The sequence below is a fragment of the Rhinolophus sinicus genome, chromosome 14 (assembly GCF_057876585.1).
Source record: "Rhinolophus sinicus isolate RSI-liver-muscle chromosome 14, RSI-T2T, whole genome shotgun sequence".
Classification (NCBI taxonomy): Eukaryota; Metazoa; Chordata; class Mammalia; order Chiroptera; family Rhinolophidae; genus Rhinolophus; species Rhinolophus sinicus.
Genome location: NC_142514.1, coordinates 30,966,790 through 30,987,650, shown reverse-complemented (window position 1 = coordinate 30,987,650; position 20,861 = coordinate 30,966,790). Strand labels below are relative to the sequence as shown.

Genomic DNA, 20,861 nt, shown 5'->3' with positions numbered 1-20,861 from the left:
GGGGCTGCTCCATTAATGTTTTTTACTAAAGCACCCACACAAGTTTCTGTGCAATATACAAACACGAGCTGGCCCTGGGGCTAATGCCTTCCCTCTGAGACAGGGAGGCGGGAACCATACTGATCCAAACCCCACCTGCCACCCATGCAAATCCCAACCCCAAGATCCCAGGCAGCGACACAGCACCCACTCTGGTCCCCTCCTGAGGCTGCTCCTCAGCAGGGGGCCACCAGTTTGCCCCCTACAATGTTGAATGAAAAAGGTTTCCCCTCCCCTGGGAGCAAGGGGGATCCCCATGTCCGACAATTCCCCCTGGAAGCAGCACTGCCCCCTAGTCATACCTCCCACTCTTCCAGGCCCTAGGGGACTCAAGGGAGGGGAAACTGAGGCACAGAGAGGTGGAGTGACCTAGCCCAGGCCACTCGGTGAGGCAGTGCAGGGGCTGGCCCGACCCTGACAGTGAGGGGGGGTTGGGATGGGGAGGGGCAAAAAGGAGGGTTGACCCCAGAGAGGGCCACACTTGAGGGGCCTCCCCGGGATGGAAACCTCCCCCCAAAGTAGGTTCTAAAACTTCCAGGTGCAGCTGGGGGGGGGGCCTACTGAAGATCCTCAAAAAACAGAGCCCACAGTCTCAGTCCTGGGGATCCCCCACAGAGCAGCCTCCAGCCAGGCTGTAGGTCAGTCCTCTGGCAGGCAATCCTTGGCACGGGAGCCTTTGTCCGTTAGTGTCATCCCCGAGGGGGCCATGATGGGGGCCGCCCAATGTCCACTGTGATGTTGGTGAAGAGCGGCTGCCGAGACACTTCCAAGACCTGGTACCGCACTGACCCAATGCCATCCTGCTTCATGGTCAGGATCGTGTTTTGAATCTTGGTAAACCTAGACAGAATGGAAATGGGTCCAGATCAGGGCTCACCGCCAAACCCAATGTGGGATCTCTGGGGCCAAGGCGCAAACCATCCTGGTTTCTCCCAGGGGTGAGTCGATTCTCCTTGCTTCCCCTCTACCCTCCACCTGCCTGGAACCTTTTCCTCTTGCATCTACCCTCAAAACAGAGATCTCACCTCCTTGAGTCCAAATTGTGACACCCTTACAAATATTTCTCTCATCTCAGACCTTCCAAGTCTTAGTATCAGACATGAGGCATCCCATAGGCACCTCAAATGCAACGTGTCCTGTATCAGATATATCTTTACTCCACAAACCCATTATCTCTGTGCCATCTTCTCTGTTCCTCATCCTTTAGTCACTCGTTCACCATCTATTTATTGAGCAGTCCCCATAAGCCAGGCTCTACTCCAAGCACCAGGGACATAGCTGTGAAAAGGACAGCAAGGTCCTTCCTTCCTCTTATGACAAGTCTATTCTACTAGGGGAGACAGGTAACAGACAAAAACACGTCCGAGTACTAAGGGAGATAGGAGAGGGAGACCAAGATGACTGACTTGGAAGGGGTGAGTATGTGATAGCAAGCTGACAGCAGGGGGAAGAGCATTCCAGGCAGAGGTAATAGGCCATGCTGACTCTAAACTGAGAATGAGAATTTGCGCAGTTGACTGGCTAGAGCTTACTGGGTCAAGGGAAGAAACAGTAAGATTAGCTTGGAGGTTAGAGCATGTATGAGCAGGGCTCTGTAAGTCAGAGGAAGCAGGTTTTTTTTTTTATTATTCTGTGAGAAGACAGAGGGATTTTTAGCTCAGTTTGGGGGGAGGAAGGGAACATGAACTATAGAAGGGCAAGGGGGAAGCAGGGAAACCAGTGAGAGGTCATTGCAGTAGTCCAGGCAAGATGACAGAGGCTGCATTAGAGAAGAGTTCACAAAGGGAAAAGTGGATGGGATCAGATAGGTTTGGGGCGTGGCATTGATATGACTTGCTGATGGTTGGGTCATGTAGGATGAGGGGAAAAAGAATCCAGGAGAACTCCTAAATTTGAGGCAAAAACAGGTAGGTAAATGGAACCACCATCCAGAGTTTCTTTAGCTAGAATGTCTTGTTGTCTTGCAACTTCCCCACCCAAGGCAGGTATCACTGATGATGGCTATTCCTAAAACAGGACCAAGGCTCCTGGCATTCTAGAGCTCCACTCCCACCCTCATCCCAACTGTTTGGATCATCCCCATCCTTCTGAGCTCACATTCCTCTCTGCAGCCATCCCCACACTGAGCACTCTCTCTCATATGCCCTAAAGCCTTCTTCTCCCAGTCTCTCGTCTCTTCCCTGTTCACCGTGGTTTTTATCTGAACTGCTTTTTCATCAGCTCCCTGGACGCCCAGTGCTTCACACTCTGCCAAAGATCAACCCTACATCAGTGCAGCAACCTCCCTCCCCCACTCTTACACCCTGGGTGCAGAGCAGAACAACCCCACTGTTCCAGCTGGGGCATACCAGCCTCATGCCCAGCACACCTCCCGGGCCCCATTGATCTTTCAGGACTGGTGGACTTCCCTTCAGCGCCACCCAGCTGCTCTGCCAGCCCTTCACCTTCTTCAAGCTCAAAGGGTGATCCTTCTAAACTCCCAAATCTGATCCTGCCACTTCCCTGCTTAAAGCCCTTCCATGACTCCCCAGCACCCCTGGGACAAAAGTAAAACTCCAACCTGGGATTTGAGACCCCCAAACACCCAGCACTGACCCCGTCTACTGTCACTCCCAGCCCTCAGAAATTTTAATACCTGAGAGTTTTACCCTTGGTTTTACCAGGCATGTTCACATTCCAAACTCCTAGACATACTATTTCCTCTTCCATTAGCCTGGTGAATACATCACTGTGCCCAAGGTAGGTGTATGACAAATATTTGTTGAATGAATAACACTTTTCAAACTCCAGTGTAGTATCACCTCCTCCAGGAAGCCTCCCACCATCACTCTGCCAGGACAGCACCTTGCCCTGATCACCTTATGCTGTAACTGCCAGTCTCCCTCCCTAGAGTGAACTTTAGGTGGGATATCCAGCTCTGGAGCCCTCTAGCCCCAAGATTTGGCACCAGACAGTCCCAAGCACTGTCAGGAAACCCTGGTCTACATTTCACATGCCCTTCGGCACACCTCCCAGCCAGCATCAGACACCAAATGTTGCTACGTCCTCAGAGACGGGAGCTGCCTGCTCCAATCTCAGAGGGGCCAGTCCTGTCTTTCTGGTCCCCGCCCTACACTGCTCAGGCCGCCTTTGCTGGTCCCCAGGACCAGAAGCTAAGCCCAGTGCCTGCTACATCTCGTCCTATCGGCTCTGGCACGAGGGAGGTCTGTGAGGGCACTTATGTGAAGGCAATCTACTCAGTGATGATCTGAGCCCTGCCTTTATTTAGTCACCTCGAAGAACCGGGCCAGGGGTGAGAGCTGTCTGAGGTGAGGCTGAGCTGGGCGGTGGGAAACGGGATCAGCGGTGCTGAGAGTCATCTCTGAGAGCCAAGGCTCAGGGGCCTTGGAATCCCCTCTGGGGATCCATGGTACTGGGGTCACGTCAGGGAGTACGGGGTTAGGGGCCCTGGGGTCAGGGGTGCTGGGGTCACCTCTGAGGGTTGGGCTCGTTATGCTTGTCCCGGTCGTGCTTGATCATTCGGTAGCGGCCTATGCGGATGTCTGGGCGCGAGATCTTCATCCCAGTCAGGGAGATCCTGGGGACGGGGACAGACGGACTAGAGCAGGCACCAGGAAGGGCAAGGAGCCCCGCCCCCTCTGCTGCACCCTCTCACACCCAGTCTGCTCCCCACCCAGTCCCTACTCACCGGTTGAAGATGTCGTCATCCTCACCACCCCAGCCCCAGTACTCATTGGGGAAGCCATTGATTCTCAGAAACTGGGCTTTACTCAGGCCCGACACGCCTCCAAAGTAGCCAGCATAGGGCAGCCTATGGCATGGGAGGGCACGCGTCAGTGAGGGGCCTGAGGGGATTCCCGATGGAGGACCCGAGATGGGGTGGGGGGAGAGTGTGCCCAGGAGCCAGGAGCAAGGGCCTGGGTGTGGTGAGGGGAGATGGGGGTGGTGGGGGTGGGGAAGTCTGGGTCTGGCTGCAAAGGGAGCCCTCACCGGAAGCCGAACTTGTCCACAGCAATGGCAAAGTGGCGGGGCTGGTCACCACAGTGGTACAGGTTGCGGTCATCCATGGGGACCAGGTCCACGTCACTGAAGATGAAGCAGTCGTAGGTGGCGTCCTCCTTCAGCGCCTCTAGGAAGCCTACATTGAGCAGCTTGGCCCGGTTGAAGGTGTCCTCACCATGCTGGGGTTGGTAGAGAGGACAGGTTAGTTCTTGGCCTGAGACTGGCAAGCACCTGCCACTTTACCGCTGTCCACAGCTGTCCCCGTGGGCCTACTACCCAACGCCAACCCCACGTGGCTCCTGCAGACTCTTAGGATTAAGTCCAGCTCCTTAGCCTGGACCAACCTTCCAAGGCCTTCCATGATTTGGCTCTAGTCTTCTCTCTGGCTGCTGGCTTCAGACCCCAAGGCCCAGCTCCACTCCACTCCTCAGGGGCCCAGAACATGCCAGACTCCTTGCTTAAGCCTTGGTGTTAGCAATGCCCCCTGCCTGGAACGCTCTCCTCTGCTTGGCAAGCCCATCTAGAAGGTCTCCCTGACCAAACCTCCTTGCCAAGTATTATTCTTTATTCCCTCCTGTGTGCTTCACGTGTGCCAGTGGCCACTTAAACTGTGATTTCGAGGTATTCCATTCGTTCCTTCACTCAGACACACCCTGTGGCCCTGTCCCTTGTGCTAGGTGCCGTCTTTGCACCACTGGGGATCCTGGAGATGGGCGGCCCTGAGCACACTATCCCTGCCGAGCACAGTCATGAAGTGAGACAACAAATGCCCCAAATGACCAGTGTCTAAGAGGCAGAAACCACAGGGACTGAACTACGGAGCCTTGGCCACCGGACCTCTCTGGCTCATATGGATCCACATCCAGTCTCTGGGCAGCCTCTGAGGTCAGGACAGGACTGGGCTAGATTCTCTTGTCTCCCAACCAAAGGACAAGCATGGGCTCTACAGGCAGTCATAGTCCAGTGAGTCTGGGGTCCTCCGAGAAATGGGGCTGCAGGGCCAGATCTCCTTGAGGCTGGGACCCTGGCCATGCAGGCCCAAGCTCCAAATTCTGGCCAGAACAAAGAGGATTCTATGGAAGGAAGTGGCCCCTGAGCCCCCTGCCCCAACACACAATCTCTAGGCTGGAGCCAGAGAGGTTCCTGGAGAAGGGGTCTTTGAGTGGGCCCTTCTGGAAGCACGGAAGGAATAGTGTCCCTTCCTCTCCACCAGCCAGCCTGCGCCCAATGGGACGGGAGTTGCTCCCTTGGAACCCTGAACTGCCCAGCCCCCCTAGCTCTCTTCTCTCCTTCCCCTGTACCTTCTCTCCCACCAGTCCATTTTCTCCTGGCTCATCAGCACTCCTTTCTAACCTCTCTCACCAGCCAAGAGTCCTAAGTTTCTCCCACACAGCTCATAAACATGCGCAATTCTCTCCCATCTGAAAAAAACCTCTCTCTAGCCACCGCCCTACCTTTTGCGTCCCTTCTTGGCAGAGATTTTTTTTTTTTTTTAAGGCGTTGTCTCCAATTGGCTATTTCCATTTTGTCAAATCTGATTCCTTCCTCAACCCACTGCAATCTGCTTCCGCCCCCACCATGCCCCTGAAATGGCTCTCGCTGGGCCCACCTTGTTGCTAAATCCACTGGCCGCTTCTTGGTCCACATCCTTCTTTACTCCCCCAGCAGCCCTCATGCAGCTGCCATGCTTCCTTCTTGACACTAATTCCTGGGCTTCCAGAACACCACATTCTTCCAGGTATCCTCTAACCTTTCCAGCCAACCTTCGCAGCCTCTGTGCAGTCTCTCTTTCTCCGCCCATCTCTCATGTGCTGGCTTTGTCCTCTCAGGTCCCATGCTCCCTGGGCAGCTTAGACGTTGTTGTTTTTAGGGACCATCTACATACAGAAACCTCTCTCCACCTCAGACCTCACTCCTAGGTCGACTCATTTGTCCAGCTGCCTGCTAAACATTCCTCTGACACTTCCCCCAGGCACTCAAACTCCTCACATGCAGAAAAGAATTCAGAGTCCTGCTCTCCCCCAGACCTTGTCCAGCTCCTGTGTTCCCATTTCGCTCACAGGCACAGCCATCCACACAGCAAACAGCCAAGACAGAAGCCCTCGAACTGTCCTGGTGTCTGCCTTTCCTTACTCTGCACTGTGTGTCCCACCACTCTGCCCGACTCATATGCATGTTCACTGTCTCCTTTCCCCACTGGCTACCCTGCCTCTTGTCTCCCGTTTCATCCCATTCTCCACATGCAATCAGAGCGATCTTTCTAATAAGCGAACCTACATTACTCCCCCTTACAACCTTACAGTAGCGCCCCACCTCCTTCAGTGCATTTCAAGTGCTCAACATGCTTCCGAAGACCCTCTGGATTTGGCCTCCGTCAGCTCCTCTGGCGTCATCTTTGTTACTTCATGTTGGACCCCACACGTCAGCCAATAATTCTGAACACACCAGACCAGTTCTCTTGCTGGGGCCTCGGTCCTCCGGGTCCCTCTGCCTAGAACACCTGCCTCCTCCGGTCCCTCTACGAGCTGATGCCTGTTCATCCCTCAAGACCCATCTCAATCATTGCTTCCCAACCCCAGGACAACAAGGCCTCTTGCTGCTCCCAGAACCCCCTGCTCCAACTCCAGCTACACACCATCGTCCTGGAGTCTACAGGGATCCAAGTCCAATTCTGGGAGTTCTCTGTGGAGAAGAGGTCCTGCGTCAGCTCCTCTCTGGGCCCCAGTAGCCAGCCCTGGCCAGGCCCATGGCAGGGCTCAGATGGTGAGCTGAGTTCCTGGGCCTAGCTGTGACCAGCACTTGGCCCTAAGGTAGATTTCACCCCTCTTTCAGAGGCTAACTCTCCCTCTCCTTGGGGCCCTCAACATCTCACAGCCAGCTGACCCTAAGCCGCCAGTGCCGTGGGGTGCGGCCCACCACGGGTGGACAGTGGGGCTCATCACCACTGAGGCCATGTACACACCTGCCAGTGTGCGTGCCAACACTCACACGCACATACCCCCCCTTCATGCACTCACACATACCTTCCTACGTGCACACTGACACGCATGTACCCCCACAGCTACCTTCACATATCCACACAACCATGGCAGACAAGGACCCACGAGCGTCCCCAAACCCACACATACACCAAATAGATACACGGGCCCCCACACCCACAGGTGCTCATGCCCAGCCTGGGGGTCACGAGCAGCACACCTGGTTAATGACATAGATGCCATAGCGCAGCCGCTGTCGCCTCAGGATGGGGTGCAGATAGTGGAGCCAGTAGCGTAGGTGGTGCTCCCGGTGTCGAAAGGGGATGATGACTGCCACTGTCTGGGCTGGGGTGCAGTCAGGCGGCGTATAGCGGCCCCCCAGGAGCACGCCTGGATTCTCCCTCTGCACCCGCTCCAGTGGCATGGGTGACGTGAACTCAATCAGCAGTCGGCCCACTGCAGACAGGACGGTGGCAGGAATCAGGCCTTCATCAAAATCCAGGGACACCAGCCCTCTCCCTCAGCCTGGGGGTGGGCAAGGGCACCCCAGGAATAGCCCTCTTACAACAGACCTGAACCTTTGGCATCCCCGTGGGTCAAGACAAGTCTCCATTCCCCCAGTCAAAATGGTGAGGTCCTCTGCCCACCCCTCTAGGCAGGCCCTACCCTGCAGGCTCACCAAGACCAGGTGGCAAGTCAGGACAGGGTGGCAGGATGGGAGCCGTGGAGCCGGGCCGGACACTGGGGGCCTCAGCGAGCCCAGAGCTGGGGGCAGTGGTGTTGGGCCGGGAGCAGTTGGTGCTGCTGCTGGCAGCTGGGTGAAGGGCACGGGCAGTGCCACGGGCACTGAAGCGGCTGAAGAAGGCCAAGTGCTGGGCGTAGACGTCAAAGTAGAGGATGACGGCCACGAGAAAGTGCAGCAGGCAGAGAAGGAGCACAGCCTTGCAGACGCGCTCCAGCGTCCCCCCTAGCAATCTGCTCATCCCGCAGGCGACCTCCGGCCCACCCAATGGGCCCGGGCATCCAGCTGCCGGCCTGAGCAGGGGTAGGAGAGAAACCGACCCAGCAGGTCAGGCCAGATGGGCAAAGCTACCCCCCAACTCCCGCCCACTGCTCACACTTACGGACCCTCATCCGCACACTTACCTGCTTATACCCTCTGACACTCATGGACTCACATTTGACCTGCAAATAGGCACACAGACAGTCCCTGGCAACTCACTACTCACACATCTTCACACACCTGAGCACTCATCTACATACACCTGCTTTCCTCAGCCTCGCTGACACACACACAAGCACAGCCTCACACACCCTCACACTCAGGTACATGCCCTTACTGCCTGACTTTACACATACACATGCCCATGGATTCCCAGGAACGTGCGACATGCGACCTCTGACCACACTGGTTCATACCTAAACATGGAAACACGTGTACCTACAGACCCACACGGGTACCTGTGCCCCAGAGAATAGACACCCCCCAAGGCAGCATCCTCAATCCAGGACTCATGATGTGAGGAACAGAGACCATTTACTGAGTAACTACCATGCAGGAGCGCTTTATAGTCATGACTTCACTTAGTCTTCCCAGGAGCATGGTGGGCGGTGGTTTGGCCAGACAGGTCTCAGTGGCAAGCAGGCCAGGCCAGCTGGGATCAGGTTGGGAAGCGGCCCTCAGCATCCAGTGGCCCAGTTATGGACAGGATGTTTATGGGATCCCTTCCTTCTGGAGCAAGAGGTAACAATACAAGGTGGGGCACAGGACACCCCTCCCCTAAGACCTCCAGGATTGGGATGAACTCTTTGGGGTCTGCCCAGCACTGATGGTTCTGATTCCCAGAAGGGGGACTACCTGGGCCCTGGGGACAGATATACGGGACTCAACATGGCAGGAAAAGGTCTTGCCTGGGCCATGGCTCCAGCTGTGGTTCCAACAGAACAGCAACACTTCTGTGGGCACTTCTAGCAGTGCTTCAGGGAGCTGGGTGCACCTCACCCACAGGTACACAGTACCAGACAACCTCACAGACACCCTGGGTCCCAGCTATAGTCACCTGCACTCAGACACAGAGAACTACAGAGAGTCAGGGACACACCCGATGACAGTAACACACAGAGTTACACACTCACAAACAAAGCCGCTGATACTGCACTTACCCAGCCATACCTACAATCTCCCGGGTAGCTCACAACACCCAGCCCCACGTGCAAGCATCCCCACACCTCCTCGGGGCAGGCAGGGGTTCTGGGTCAGGCTGACCGCCAGGCTACGAGATGCGTTTGGGCGGGGCTGGAAGGCTGAGCCGCTTGAACACGTGGCACCCGGGACGGAGGAGGCAGCAAAGACCCGGTGGGTGTGGAGCCTGGGGTGGGGGGGGCGTGGATGTGGGGCGGGGGCTGAGGCAACTGGGAAACGTGAGTGGAGCGCCTCCCCGCTCCACGAGGCCGGGGCAAGCAGGGACAATAAGGGAAGCTGGCCGGGGGCGGGCAGAAGAGCCCACGGGGAGCCGAAGGATGGGGGTAGGGTGGGGTAACGCTAGGCCAGGGTCTGTCCGCCAGCGCCTCTCACCAGGTCCTGGGCGGGGATCGCAGGACCGGGTCTGGAATCTCGGGGCCCTGGACTGAGGGACGCGCGCGCTTCCCTCTCACCCGGCGCTCGGGGCTCAGCAGGGGGTGCCGCTCCGGTTGGGGCTGGCTTCCGGGCTCCGGCGGCTGCAGACTGCTCCATCCCCCATGGCCCGGCCCCGCCGCCTCCCGCCGCCCGGTCAGCGGCCCCCGGGCCGCTTCCCGCCGCCGCCGCGGGCCATGGAGCGGAGCCGCCCCGGGGGGGCAGGGCGGGGCCGGGCGCCCGGGCAGACCCACGGAACCGCGGACAGTTGGACCACAGTGCCGCCGCCTCCCTCCCGCGCTACGGCGCCTCGGAGGGGCAGGCTCGGCCGGCGCGCCCGCGCGCGCGCCCCCGCGGCCCCCGCCTCCAGCGGGCCCGCACCCGCTGCGCGCCTCCGATGCCCGCTCCTGCCCGCGACCAAGTGCGATGGAGCGAGGGGACGGAGGTGGCACAAGACCAGGAAAGAGCGGAAGAAATCAGGCTCATCCAAGGAGGTGCATTCGAGGTCCTGACTGGGGAGGGTGTGGATGGGTCAAACCCGTCTCGGAGGAGCCGGGTCTGGGTTGGAGCAGGAACTTAGCCAAAGAAAGGTCCTGGAAGTTAGGCCGACTAGGGCAGGGAGGTTAGGGATTTGTCAGCTCATTGATGGAAGCATAATTCAGGGGCGTCCAGCGTCCAGCGGAGGGGGCTGCTAATGAGACAGGACCCTTAAACGCGCGGATAGAAGTGTGTAGCAGGGGCCTGACGGTGACTGGGGTTTTAGGGTAACAGGAGATTGGGTTAGAGATTGGATAGGAGTGGGAGGAGCTGGACGTAGCCCTAGGGAAAAGGAATCAAATTAGTCACTGGCAGGGGCTGCTGCTGGGATGGGGGCAAATGAGTTCCAAGCTCCACAAGGCTAGGGAGAGATGGCATCTGAAGGTAGAGCCAGGTAAGTAGATGTGGCCGATTTGGGCTTGGCAGACAGAGCCCCAAGGACATAGGACTAGGAGGACACCCTCCTCCCTCCCCAACACAGACATCTGGGACTATAATCCCAGACTCCCTGTGCCCTTCAATAACCATGTTCAGGGCAGCGAGTCCTCAGTCCAGCACCCTTACCTCCCCACCCAGGAGCCAGCTCTGTCTAGAGCAGAGACTGTGTTATGAGTCAGAAAGTGGCAAGAGCCTGGCATGAGGTTGAGGCCTATAGGCCTGTTTACTCTTCTTCTCTGAAAGGAGGTGACGAAGGAGGGCAACAGAAGCGGCACGACCCAGACAAATACCACATTTATTTCACAAACACTGGGAAGATGGGTTGGGGCTGGAGGTGGGACCTGGGTGCACAGCTGCAGGCATCAGCAGCCCACTCCCCACACTGAAGATCCAGCCAGGTAATGCCTTCAATTCGACAGGCAGCAAGAAGTGAGCGCAGGGAGGGCTCTGAACACCAAGCCCCTTGAAAGGCTAAGGGGCACAGCTCCAGCTGTCCCAGGAAAACCACAAATAAATAAGAGTGGGGCACGGCCCCACCCACACAGATCATCTAGTCACCCATCTTCACTGTGGAGGTCTGCAAAAGAAGAACAGGAGAAATCAGGTAGGGACAGAGGAATAGACAGTGACAAATGACGGAAGATCAGACCTAACTAACTCATGGTAGGATGGACAGACAACAGATGGATGACTGGACCAGGATGCAAAAGCAATGACAGACACAGATGAACAGGAACAACCGCAGTTAGGCTGTAGGACATACAGATGGAGAGAAGTGGCATATGAACAGTGCCAATCACCAAGAGTCAACCCAGTCAGGCACCCACAATCACTCTCAGACCCTCACTCAGGCTGATTCTCAGCCACAAACTCACACATTGTCAGACAAGACACAATTCAGACACGCTGTCCTACTGACAGCACAGATACACAAAGGCCATGAGAAACGGTGAAACACACCAAGACAAACTGATAAAGATAAAATCCCAACCCAGTCTAGACTACAGAGAAATAAAATAACAGAACAAGAGAGACTAAATGAAACATATATACACAAAGTAACAGAGAGAAAAAACAGGACAGTTGTCAATGTTTCCAGATTGAAGACAAAATTAAGTTGAAAGTTTCAAAAGTGGAAAACAGGAAGATGGGAATGAATTGGTGAAGGCTGTTGAGGGGTTCAAGTGGAGAAAGCAGTACTGCCGCTCCTCTGGAAGGAAGGTGAGCCTGGCTTAGGGTCAATGACAGAGGTTCCCCAGGAGGATTCAGCACCTGAAGGATTGCAACAATGACCCCAAAGAGGCCGATGGCGCTGCCAAAGATCTCCACGATGAGAATCTTCACAAAGAGGCTGGGGTTCTGTGCGTCAGCCAGGGCGGCTCCACTGCCCACAATGCCCACGCAGACTCCACAGAAGAGGTTAGACAGGCCCACTGTGAGGCCAGCTCCAAACATGGAGTAGCCTGGGGGATAGAAAGGGAGTACTGAGGCCGAGCCACACACAAGGGGAGATGAGGACAAGGGCCCCATGTGGACTAACGGGGCCAATCACCACCCTGACTTTGCAAAACAGGCCAAAGTAGGTGACAGAATATCAAAATGAGGAGTCTAAGCTTGGGGTATGACGGGGGAAGTAGGTGTGAAACCCCAGCGTTTTGCCTTCACACCCACCTACCTGCATGATAGTTTCGATGGCCAATGGCTTGAGGGTCAGTGGCACTGAAAGGCTAAGGGAGGCAGAGGAGTGTCAGAAAATACCCTTACACCCTTCCCCCACCATTGCTAAGCAAGGTACAGAATACACTGAAATGGATGCCCACCCCATCCTGGTCCTCCATACCTCAGCCATGTTGCTAATGACAATTGCCATGATTATGCCATAGATAGCCACAGCCTCACAGAAGATGATGCTGGTGGGCAAAAGGAATGGAGAGAAGAAAGAGATGAGAAAGAAACCCAACTTTCCTCCTCTAGGAGTCCCTAGCCACCTTTCCCCCACTAGCATCCACCCCTTTGGGAGGCTGGTCAGGAGCAGCATGTCAGGTCAAACACACAGCAGTTCCCAGTGCAGATGGTTCTTCCAACTTTCCAAGGGCCCTAACTTACCTGACCAGGTTCTTGGTCTTGATCCTAGGGGCCTTCACCCCTCCCCCAATGATGGATGAGCCAGTAATATAGATGCCCCTGGTGGAAGGACAGAAAACCAATGAGCAGAGCCCAAGCTTGTCACTGCCCCCCGGGTAACTAATAACCCAATGACACCACCTGCTATGACTCAGCCCCTCCCCCTAGTCACACCACCCCAACACTCACCATGCTGCCCCAACCACAGACAGGGAGATAGCTAAGCCAATGCCCAGGTTTGACCACATAAAAGGGGAAGTCTCGGTCAGGAACCTGGTATGGAGACAGGAAAGCAATTCAGCCCTGGTGGAGAAGTGGGCACAAACCGCCCCCCTTCCCCAACCCTACCAGTTCTGGATGCTAAGAACAAAAGATTTCGTATCTCCCAAGGTCCACATCCCAGGCAGCTGGGGATGGGGTGGAGGAAGGAGCTCAGGTCAGAAAAGGAAGGCTGCAGTGAAGCAGCTCCTAGGGGAATCCTCTCCCTCCCCTCTCCTTCCCTTACCATGCAACATCAAAGCGGAAGCCCAAGTCAAAAATGGTGTAGCAGATTCCTGCAGCAGTGAGAAAAAAGGGGTTAGGGGCTGCTCTCTATAGAGATGCTCCCCAACTTAGACAAGAAGTTGCTGCCCAGCTGATGGGCCACCTCCCGAAATGTCTGCCTATTCCTACGTCAAGGGAGCTGCACGCCCTCCACTCCGCGCGAAACCATAACTGTCTATACACATTCCTCTGCTCAGGCCTCCATTTTCTGCCACTCCCTCAGTAACATCAGTGACACCACGGTCTCCCTCAGTGACACCACCTCCTAGACCAAGACCCTTCTCGTGCAGCTGCCTGCAGACTTGAATATCCTGGAGGAAGGGTGAGAGCAAGGGCCCTGGCCAGGCCCCACCGGATCCTGCCGGCCCAGTCCCAGTCGCTGTTTACCCAACAAGCTGGGGGATGGAGGACACGGGAAGGCTACTCCACCAGGAAAAGAGGAACTGGAGCAGCCGGCTCGTGACCCAAGTAGGCCGGTCAGGAGCAAGAAGAGGACGACAGCCGTGAGACGGGGGAGGGGGACGGGAGCGACAGAAAGCGACCAAGGCTGCTCTCGCGGCCCCCACCTATCCCCTCCCGCGCCCCTCCTAAGCGGCTGGAGATCCGGGTCTCGTCTGTCGGGGTGTGAGGCCCCGACAGGCGTAAGGCAAGTCCCGAAGCCCGAGGTACAGAGCCTGCGCTGGGACCCAGTATTCCCGGGATCCCACGTCCCCCGCTGGGCTCCAGCCCGGCCAGTTCGGCCCGGATGCTGGCCCGCCCACCAGGGCCCGGCCTCACCCACGACGACCATGCAGGCCCAAAAGGCTACGAAAACCCCGGAGTAGAGGAGCGCTAGCCCCGTCATGGCGGCGACGACGGCGGGGCGCGGGTCGGTGGGGCCAGAGCTAAAGCTACGTCCCTGCGTCCACCGTCCGCCCCGCAGTCCGTCCTCCCGCCCCGCACTGTCACCTGACTCGCCCACGTGACGCGCCGGCACCACGTGACCCCGCGCCGTGCCCTGCGCCACTGCTGGTCCAGAACTTGGCGACGCCGGAACTGTAAGCGCTGAGGATTGTGGTTGTTGTAGTCTCACGCTTCGGCAGAGACTCCGGCTCTAAGTGTATCGACATCTGACGGGTCCCGCTCGCGTCTCTCCAAGCCTTCTCCTGCTCAGCCCCGACACTCCGCCCCGTTTCAGCCCACCAGCCATGCTTTACACCCAAGCCTGCTCTTGGGCTTCCCTAGCTTAGCCTCCAAGCCACGGGCCTCCGCCCTTCCCTTCCTACTCAGATCCACGAGGGTGTCCTGCTCTCTTCTTCGCTCAAGCTGCTTCCTCTCCCTGAAGCACGCTTCGCAGTGCTCACACTATCGCCTAACAACTCCTGGTCCTCAGAAATCATTTTCCCAGGAAGCCTTCCCTAACACACAGGCAGGGTGACGCACCTGCTCTGGGCTCCCCTTCTGCCCTAGTGATCCTTATGAAACTTCAGCAAGATCATGTCACTCTGTTTAAAATGCCCTGGTGGCTCCCATTTCACTCTAACGCCACAGTCCTTTTAAAGGCCTACTAGTCTTCTACCAGTTTACTCTGGACTTCATCTCCTAATACTCCCCCACTAATTCTCCTCTGGCTTCACTGGTGTCTTTGCTATTCCTTGAACACACCAGCCATACCCTCCCTCACCACACTGACCTTGTCCTTGTACCCTCTGCTTCTCCTAATTATCCATGTGGCTCACTCTGTGACTTCCTTTTAGTCTTTGTTCACCTTCTTGAAAAGACTGTCTCTGACCATCCTGTTTAATAATGCAACCCCCGTCTCCCTTAACACTCCCTTCCCAGCTTTATATTTCTCCATAGCACTTACCACCATTTGGCACACTGAGTGTTTTGGTTGTCCATCTCTCCTTAAAGAGAATGTAAGCACCATGAAAGGATTTCTGTTGAGCTCACTGCTGCATTCCAGTGCCTCACACACAGTGGCTACTCAATACATATTTGTAGAATATGTTTGTTACCCACCTTGTCCCAGTTACCACGGTCAGTTCACAGATCTGCCTCTACCATAGACTGGGCCCTCCCTAAGGGACCATGTCTCCCTTGTTCACCTGCTTCTTCAACACCTTGGACAATACCACTAAGCCAAGATTCTCAGCAAATATGGGGAATGAAGAAGTGAGTTGTTTTATTTCACCCCTCTCAACCTTTGGGATCTAGCAACTCCACGCTGCTTTAAGCACCCACCATGCTGGTTCATGCCTGTGTGTTTAAGCCTGGTGTATCCTTTGGCCAAATGTTCTTTTCTCCTGATAATTTCTTTCTTTCTTTTTTTGTCTAAGAGATTCAGCTTAGGTATCACCCCTTCTGGGAAGCCTTCCTTGGGCTCCAGCTACCCCTGGAGGTTTCCCTCCTCACAGAGTACTGTTTCACCATGTGGTAATTGCCTACTTAACTGCCTCTCTTCCCAATTACACTGTAAGGACAGGAATCCAGTCAAATACACTTGAGATCTCCACCCGCAGGGTCTGTGCAGAACCTGCAGTATTTGAATAAAAAACGGAAGGAGAAAATGTATCTGGTTTATTCAAGTTTCTGTGATCTCATTGAGAAACAAATCAGAGTCTAACAGAATTTTCTGTGATAATGGAGATACCCTATAGCTATGCTGCCCTCTCATGTGGCTATTTGAGCACTGAAATATGACTAGTGTGACTGGGAAACTGAGTTTTTAATCTTAAATTTATGCTTAAATAGCCACATGTGTCTAGTGGCTGCTGTACTGGACAGCACAAATGTAGACCAGTGGTTCTCAACTGGGGGCAATGTTGCCCCCACAGGGGGCATTTGTCAATGTCTGGAGATATTTTTAGTTATCACAATTGGGGAAGGGTGCTACTGGCACCTAGTGGCAGAAACCAGGGATGATGCTAAACATCCTACAGTGCACAGAACCCCTCACAACAAAGAATTACCTGGCCTAAAATGTCAATAGTGCCAAGGTTGAGAAACCCTTGTCGAAACCACCTATACCTGCCTTTGACAATGGCAGACCCTCAACTGCACACCAGGACCTGGGATTGGCCAGAGGTCCTAGACTGCTCCCAGAAGGACAGATGGGCCTGGAAGGCTTCAGGAAAGCCCCAAATCAGTCCCCATCAGTCAAACAACAGGCATTTACTAAGCCAATATATGCTAGGCCTTGTGCCAGTGCCAGGACAAGACAAGGCTAGAACCTATCTTCAGTGAAAGGCGGCCTGCCCTCCCCTCCATCCAGGCTTCTTCAAGGATCCTGGCAGAGGGGTAAGGTTGGTGTAGGGAGCACCAAAGTCTTAGCAGTGATTTTTAAGTCCATTTGTGTCTCTGGCCCCACATGGTGTCAGCTGCTTCCCTCGTCTTCGTAGGCAATGGCAATCCCTCGTCTTCCACTCACAACTCCTTTCACTGGTGTCTGACCCAGCTGGGGCTGCAGCCCTTGCCAGCTCCGGGAACTAAGGAATGAGGCTGCAAAAGGAAGGAATTGAAGATGAGTGGGCAAAATCTGGGGGAAGAGTTCAGATGGGAGTGGAGATTTGGCACACTCACCTGCTGGGCTGCTCTCAGCCAGCTCCAGCTGGGGCCGCAGGGTCAGAGCTGAGCATCCAGAATCATTTGATGGCTTCCAGGAAGGTGAGGGTCGGAGCTCCCCGGTAATGAGTGACACATCTGGGGTGTCCCACAGTTCCGATTCAGGTGGGGGGAGGGGCACATGGAAGGGAGAGCCTAGGAGGGAGAAAGAGGATCCATACTGGCCCCTTGATTCCATGCCCCAAGTGTTTCGAGCTCAGGCAGTGCCCCACCCACCACTCACCAGGCAATAAGTCTGCGTAGTGTGTGAGGTAAGGAGCCAGGCCTGGAGGTGGCCAGGCGGGGTTGCAAGCAGCCTCCAGCTCACATGGTGCCAATACAGGCCGAAAGAAGCTACCAGAAGGCCAGGGAGCTAGGGCACCAAGAGGACAGGCCAACAGCACAAAGACGTCCACCTCAGGGAAGTTGGCAAGCTTGGGAGGTGTGGGCCGCCCCAGAGCCAATACATAGCTACGCTTGCCGGCAACCTGAGTCAGGTTCCGCAAGTGTGCTAGCGCCTCACGGTGCCGGGCCACACCTAATGTCCCCACCAGCAGCCCCACCACTCGGGCATCTCTGGCCCTTTCTATCAGGTAGCGTCTACGTGCCCTTAGCCTCCCAGCCCGGGCACCTTCATCCTGAGTCCGCCCTGTGTCTGGGCAGCAGGAGGAGAAGGGCCGCCCTGGTGCCCAGCCCAAGAGCAGTCGGCTCAGGTCAGGGTCAAGGTCAGGGTCAGGGCTGGCCTCAGAACCTCCTACATAGAAGGCACCATACTCTTCTAGACACCTTCCGGGAGCCAGGGGAAAGCGACGCCCAAAACGCTCCAGGAACTCAGGCTCTGGATTGAGGGAGCCCACTGGCACGGGAAGAGCTGGGCTGGAGACCAGCAGGTCCAGGTACCGTGGGCGCAGGAGAGTGGCCAAGGCCTCTGGAAGAAGAAGGCAGTGTCAAGGTTGGGGCCTGGCAAAACAAGAGCCCTCTCATCCCCCAAAAGACTGAATGTGACCCAAAAGCAAAGGCTGGGGTCAAGCCCTTATTGAGAACTCTATGGGAATGTACTGAAATGGGGAAATTAAGACACAAAGTCGTTGACCCACCCTTCATGCGTGCACAGGCAAAACCCCTCACCCAGGGCATGGGCGCAGGCCGGCTCACTCAGCAGCACCACAGGCGCTGTGGGGTCTGGGTTCTGGGCCTCAAAGGCTCTGGCACAGAGTTCTAGGACCACAGAACGCTGACCAAGGACGAAGGCAGTGGGCAGTGGGCGGGCTGGAGGGCTTAAGCAGGCAGGACCAAAATGTACAAGGGCCTGAGCTCCTGCTTGCTCAGCACCCAGAACATCCACGCAGCAGCTGCAAGGGAAATACCATTAGTGAGAGGGGCTCTCAGCAGGAAGACAGTTGCTGTCGTCAACGGGAAATGTGGTCAATGAAGAAAATGATGTTATGAAAAGAAAAGGAGCTGTACCAGGAGAGCAGTCACCATCAAGGAGAAACGCGGCCACTGGGGGCAGACACTGTCACAGTAGGGGAAAAGCAAGCCCAGGATCACTAGGCCTATCCTACTCTCCATCCTTCAGCTCAAGCTCGCACCTGCCATAGGCCGTGTCCCCCAGAATGAACATCTTCGACTTCGTGCTCTCCTCCAGTCGTGCGGCCACGACCCCAGCATCTCCCAATAGGCGGTCAGGGAACTGCAAGGCCACCTATAAGTATAAACCACGGAATCAGGAATGGCTTCTCCTTCACCGAAGGTCTCTTCAAGGAAAAACTTCTTGGAGTGCCTACACACTCTTCAAAGCCCTTCGTCCCTGAGCACACCCCACCACCTCCCTCACAAAATTACCCCAAGACCCCGAACCTTTGGGCGACCCATCCCCAGAGGTGAGCTACCACTCCTTAATTTGCCCTCACCCGTTGACACCCCAGGCCGCGGACAAATCCGACGACTCGTTCCAGCTCGTATACTCGGTCCAGATCCGCGAGAGGAGTGACCAGCCCCGCGGCGCCCGCCTCCCGCTGCAGCGCCGCCTCTGCGGGACTGCTGAATGTAGACTCCATGAGCTTGGGTGGCGGGAAGCAGCGGTGACCTCCTTCGGTCAGCTTCAGGCCTCACGTGCTCAAAAGGGACCCCCAATGAGTCAGTCAGTCAGTCCGCGCCTCCAAACTGAGGTTTCCCCAGTACACATAGGCCAACTGGAGAAATTACTTCCGGGTTTTTGAGGCGGGGCTGATAGCAACTTTACCAATCCTAAACCAGCACGGCTCCCGCCCTCCAATCCTTGCCACCAAACCGCCCACGGAGAACCAATGGTTGGCCTCAGAGTCCGAGGCCAATCCAAAGCGCCTCAGGGGGAGGCGCGAAGCCTTGTGGGAGTTGTAGTTCTGTCCCTCCTCTCCAGGAGCTGGGAGTTTTCAGGTTCAGCCCACCCTCGGCCCTCAGGAACACTAACTCCCTGAAAATAACTACTCCAGTTTAAGTAGCTCCAACGTCTCCATGGTCGTTTCCTCATCTGCAGAATGGGTATTGTAGCAATAGTCTAATAGGATTGTTGGGTCAAAACAATTTAGATATAAAACCTTAAAAAGTAATCCTTTGCATATCCCATGTACTGAAAGCATTGCTATTATCCTCACAGCAGTCTGTCAGTTAGGCAAACATTGAGCACTTGCTGTTCACCAGACACTACATTCTTAGTTTATAGTCTTTAGACTAAGAACTGTCTCATTTTACAGGTGAGGAAAGCAAGGTTAAAAGAGGCTAACCACCTGTCTAATAAGATACAGCAAGTCAGTGGCACAATCAACCCCAGGTCTGATTTCAGAATCCGGGTTTTTGATTCCTCATTCTCTTAGCTTATATGTGCTACATATGTCATGGAGGGGGGTGGGGGTGGGGGTGGGGGTGGGGAGGAAACACTTGGATATGTAGTAGAACAGGTCTAAGTGAGAAATCAAGAGTAGGGTGAGAAAGGTAGGGGAAGGGGGCCAGAGTGGCCTCAGATGATGGCACATGAAAGGCTGGTATGGGAAGAGATTGAGCGAGAATGAAGAATGGAGGACACAGAATTTGTGCAAAGGCTGGGAAAAGAACAGGGGAAGGAGACAAATGTGGGCATAACCAGTTCTATCACCCTAAGGAGACTCAGGCTCACAGGCAGGATTGAGGAGAACCCAGACCTGATCGTCAGCTCTTACTGAGAACGCTGGGGTACCTGAGAGGCAGCCCGGAAGAAAGGGAGGGAACCCTACAAAGGGAGAAGAGCAGCAGCTGGGCAGGAGCTGTCCCTGGTCCTGACCAAGCCCTGACCACCGTGTGCTGGTCAGGTACCTAGAGGTGGGGAGTTACGGGTACACGGACAACACGAGGCCCTGTCTTCCTCTTCCTCTGGGGTATGCAATGCCTCCTCCCGCACATGCACAGCCTTACTTCCTATACCTCTCCACTACGTGCAAGTTTGGGTGCTCCCATAACCCCACACCAGAAACCCATCCAGGAACTCAAAGCCACTCTCCCAAATGGACCCAGCCCCACCTCACCTTCAGCCCAAGGCCCCAAGTCCTCTACCTCAGAAGCCTCCCATTCCCATCAGAAATGAAACTTCCTCCACGTAGCCTTCTTTCACTGGTCCCATTCTTCCAGCTTGGCATGGTAGCTATGAACTAGATCGACCTTTGTTTAGACAGAACAAGGCAAGGCAGAACTAGGGGCCTAGTACTCAGCATTATTGATTAAATAAATGTATGCACTTATGAACATTGGGACTAATTTAATGGGGGAGGTTGCTGATACCACTGCAATCCCCACCCCACCCCAAGGACAATGGCACTATTCTGAATGGCTCCAGCCTAGGAGCAGCTTGCTCCAGCAGTGCCTCTTCCACCCTAGGAGCTAGAGGTTGGCCCCACTACTCCCTACCAAGGCCTGGATCCAAGCATCCTCCCATCTTTCCCCCAGGCCTTCTGGGGTCACCCAGTTAGGCGGTAGTGGAAGCAGAAAGGAAG

At 55.5% G+C, this 20,861-nt stretch overlaps 3 protein-coding genes across 9 annotated transcripts; all 3 read right to left on the bottom strand.

The window, feature by feature from the left end:
* Positions 1–5: 5 nt before the first annotated feature.
* On the bottom strand, positions 6–9,964 carry B4GALT2 (beta-1,4-galactosyltransferase 2). Of its 5 annotated transcripts, none has more exons than XM_074334597.2 (8): positions 9,595–9,725; positions 9,183–9,388; positions 7,699–8,054; positions 7,240–7,475; positions 4,030–4,220; positions 3,728–3,850; positions 3,512–3,616; positions 6–879 (listed from the first exon to the last, which is right to left on the bottom strand). In XM_074334597.2, the coding sequence occupies exons 2-8, from the start codon at positions 9,188–9,190 to the stop codon at positions 729–731; spliced, it is 1,170 nt and encodes a 389-aa protein (XP_074190698.1). In that variant the 5' UTR covers positions 9,191–9,388; positions 9,595–9,725; the 3' UTR covers positions 6–728. The 5 variants fall into 5 exon arrangements, with proteins under 5 accessions (XP_074190698.1, XP_088647216.1, XP_074190701.1 ...); XM_088791090.1 differs by having other exon boundaries at positions 9,193–9,388; positions 9,595–9,724; XM_074334600.2 differs by lacking the exon at positions 9,183–9,388 and having other exon boundaries at positions 9,595–9,964.
* A 920-nt stretch (positions 9,965–10,884) lies between these two features.
* Positions 10,885–14,229, bottom strand: ATP6V0B (ATPase H+ transporting V0 subunit b). 2 transcript variants are annotated; one of them, XM_019751071.3, is made up of 8 exons: positions 14,053–14,228; positions 13,238–13,286; positions 12,922–13,005; positions 12,715–12,792; positions 12,449–12,518; positions 12,284–12,335; positions 11,881–12,071; positions 10,885–11,185 (listed from the first exon to the last, which is right to left on the bottom strand). In XM_019751071.3, exons 1-8 carry the CDS (start codon positions 14,117–14,119, stop codon positions 11,159–11,161), a joined length of 618 nt encoding a protein of 205 aa, XP_019606630.1. In that variant the 5' UTR covers positions 14,120–14,228; the 3' UTR covers positions 10,885–11,158. The 2 variants fall into 2 exon arrangements, with proteins under 2 accessions (XP_019606630.1, XP_074190703.1); XM_074334602.1 differs by lacking the exon at positions 13,238–13,286 and having other exon boundaries at positions 14,053–14,229.
* Positions 14,230–15,817: 1,588 nt separating this feature from the next.
* Positions 15,818–20,734, bottom strand: DPH2 (diphthamide biosynthesis 2). Of its 2 annotated transcripts, XM_019751064.3 has the most exons (6): positions 18,771–20,734; positions 18,450–18,562; positions 17,986–18,209; positions 17,102–17,785; positions 16,837–17,013; positions 15,818–16,755 (listed from the first exon to the last, which is right to left on the bottom strand). In XM_019751064.3, the coding sequence occupies exons 1-6, from the start codon at positions 18,915–18,917 to the stop codon at positions 16,631–16,633; spliced, it is 1,470 nt and encodes a 489-aa protein (XP_019606623.2). In that variant the 5' UTR covers positions 18,918–20,734; the 3' UTR covers positions 15,818–16,630. The 2 variants fall into 2 exon arrangements, with proteins under 2 accessions (XP_019606623.2, XP_088647214.1); XM_088791088.1 differs by having other exon boundaries at positions 15,818–17,013.
* Positions 20,735–20,861: the final 127 nt, after the last annotated feature.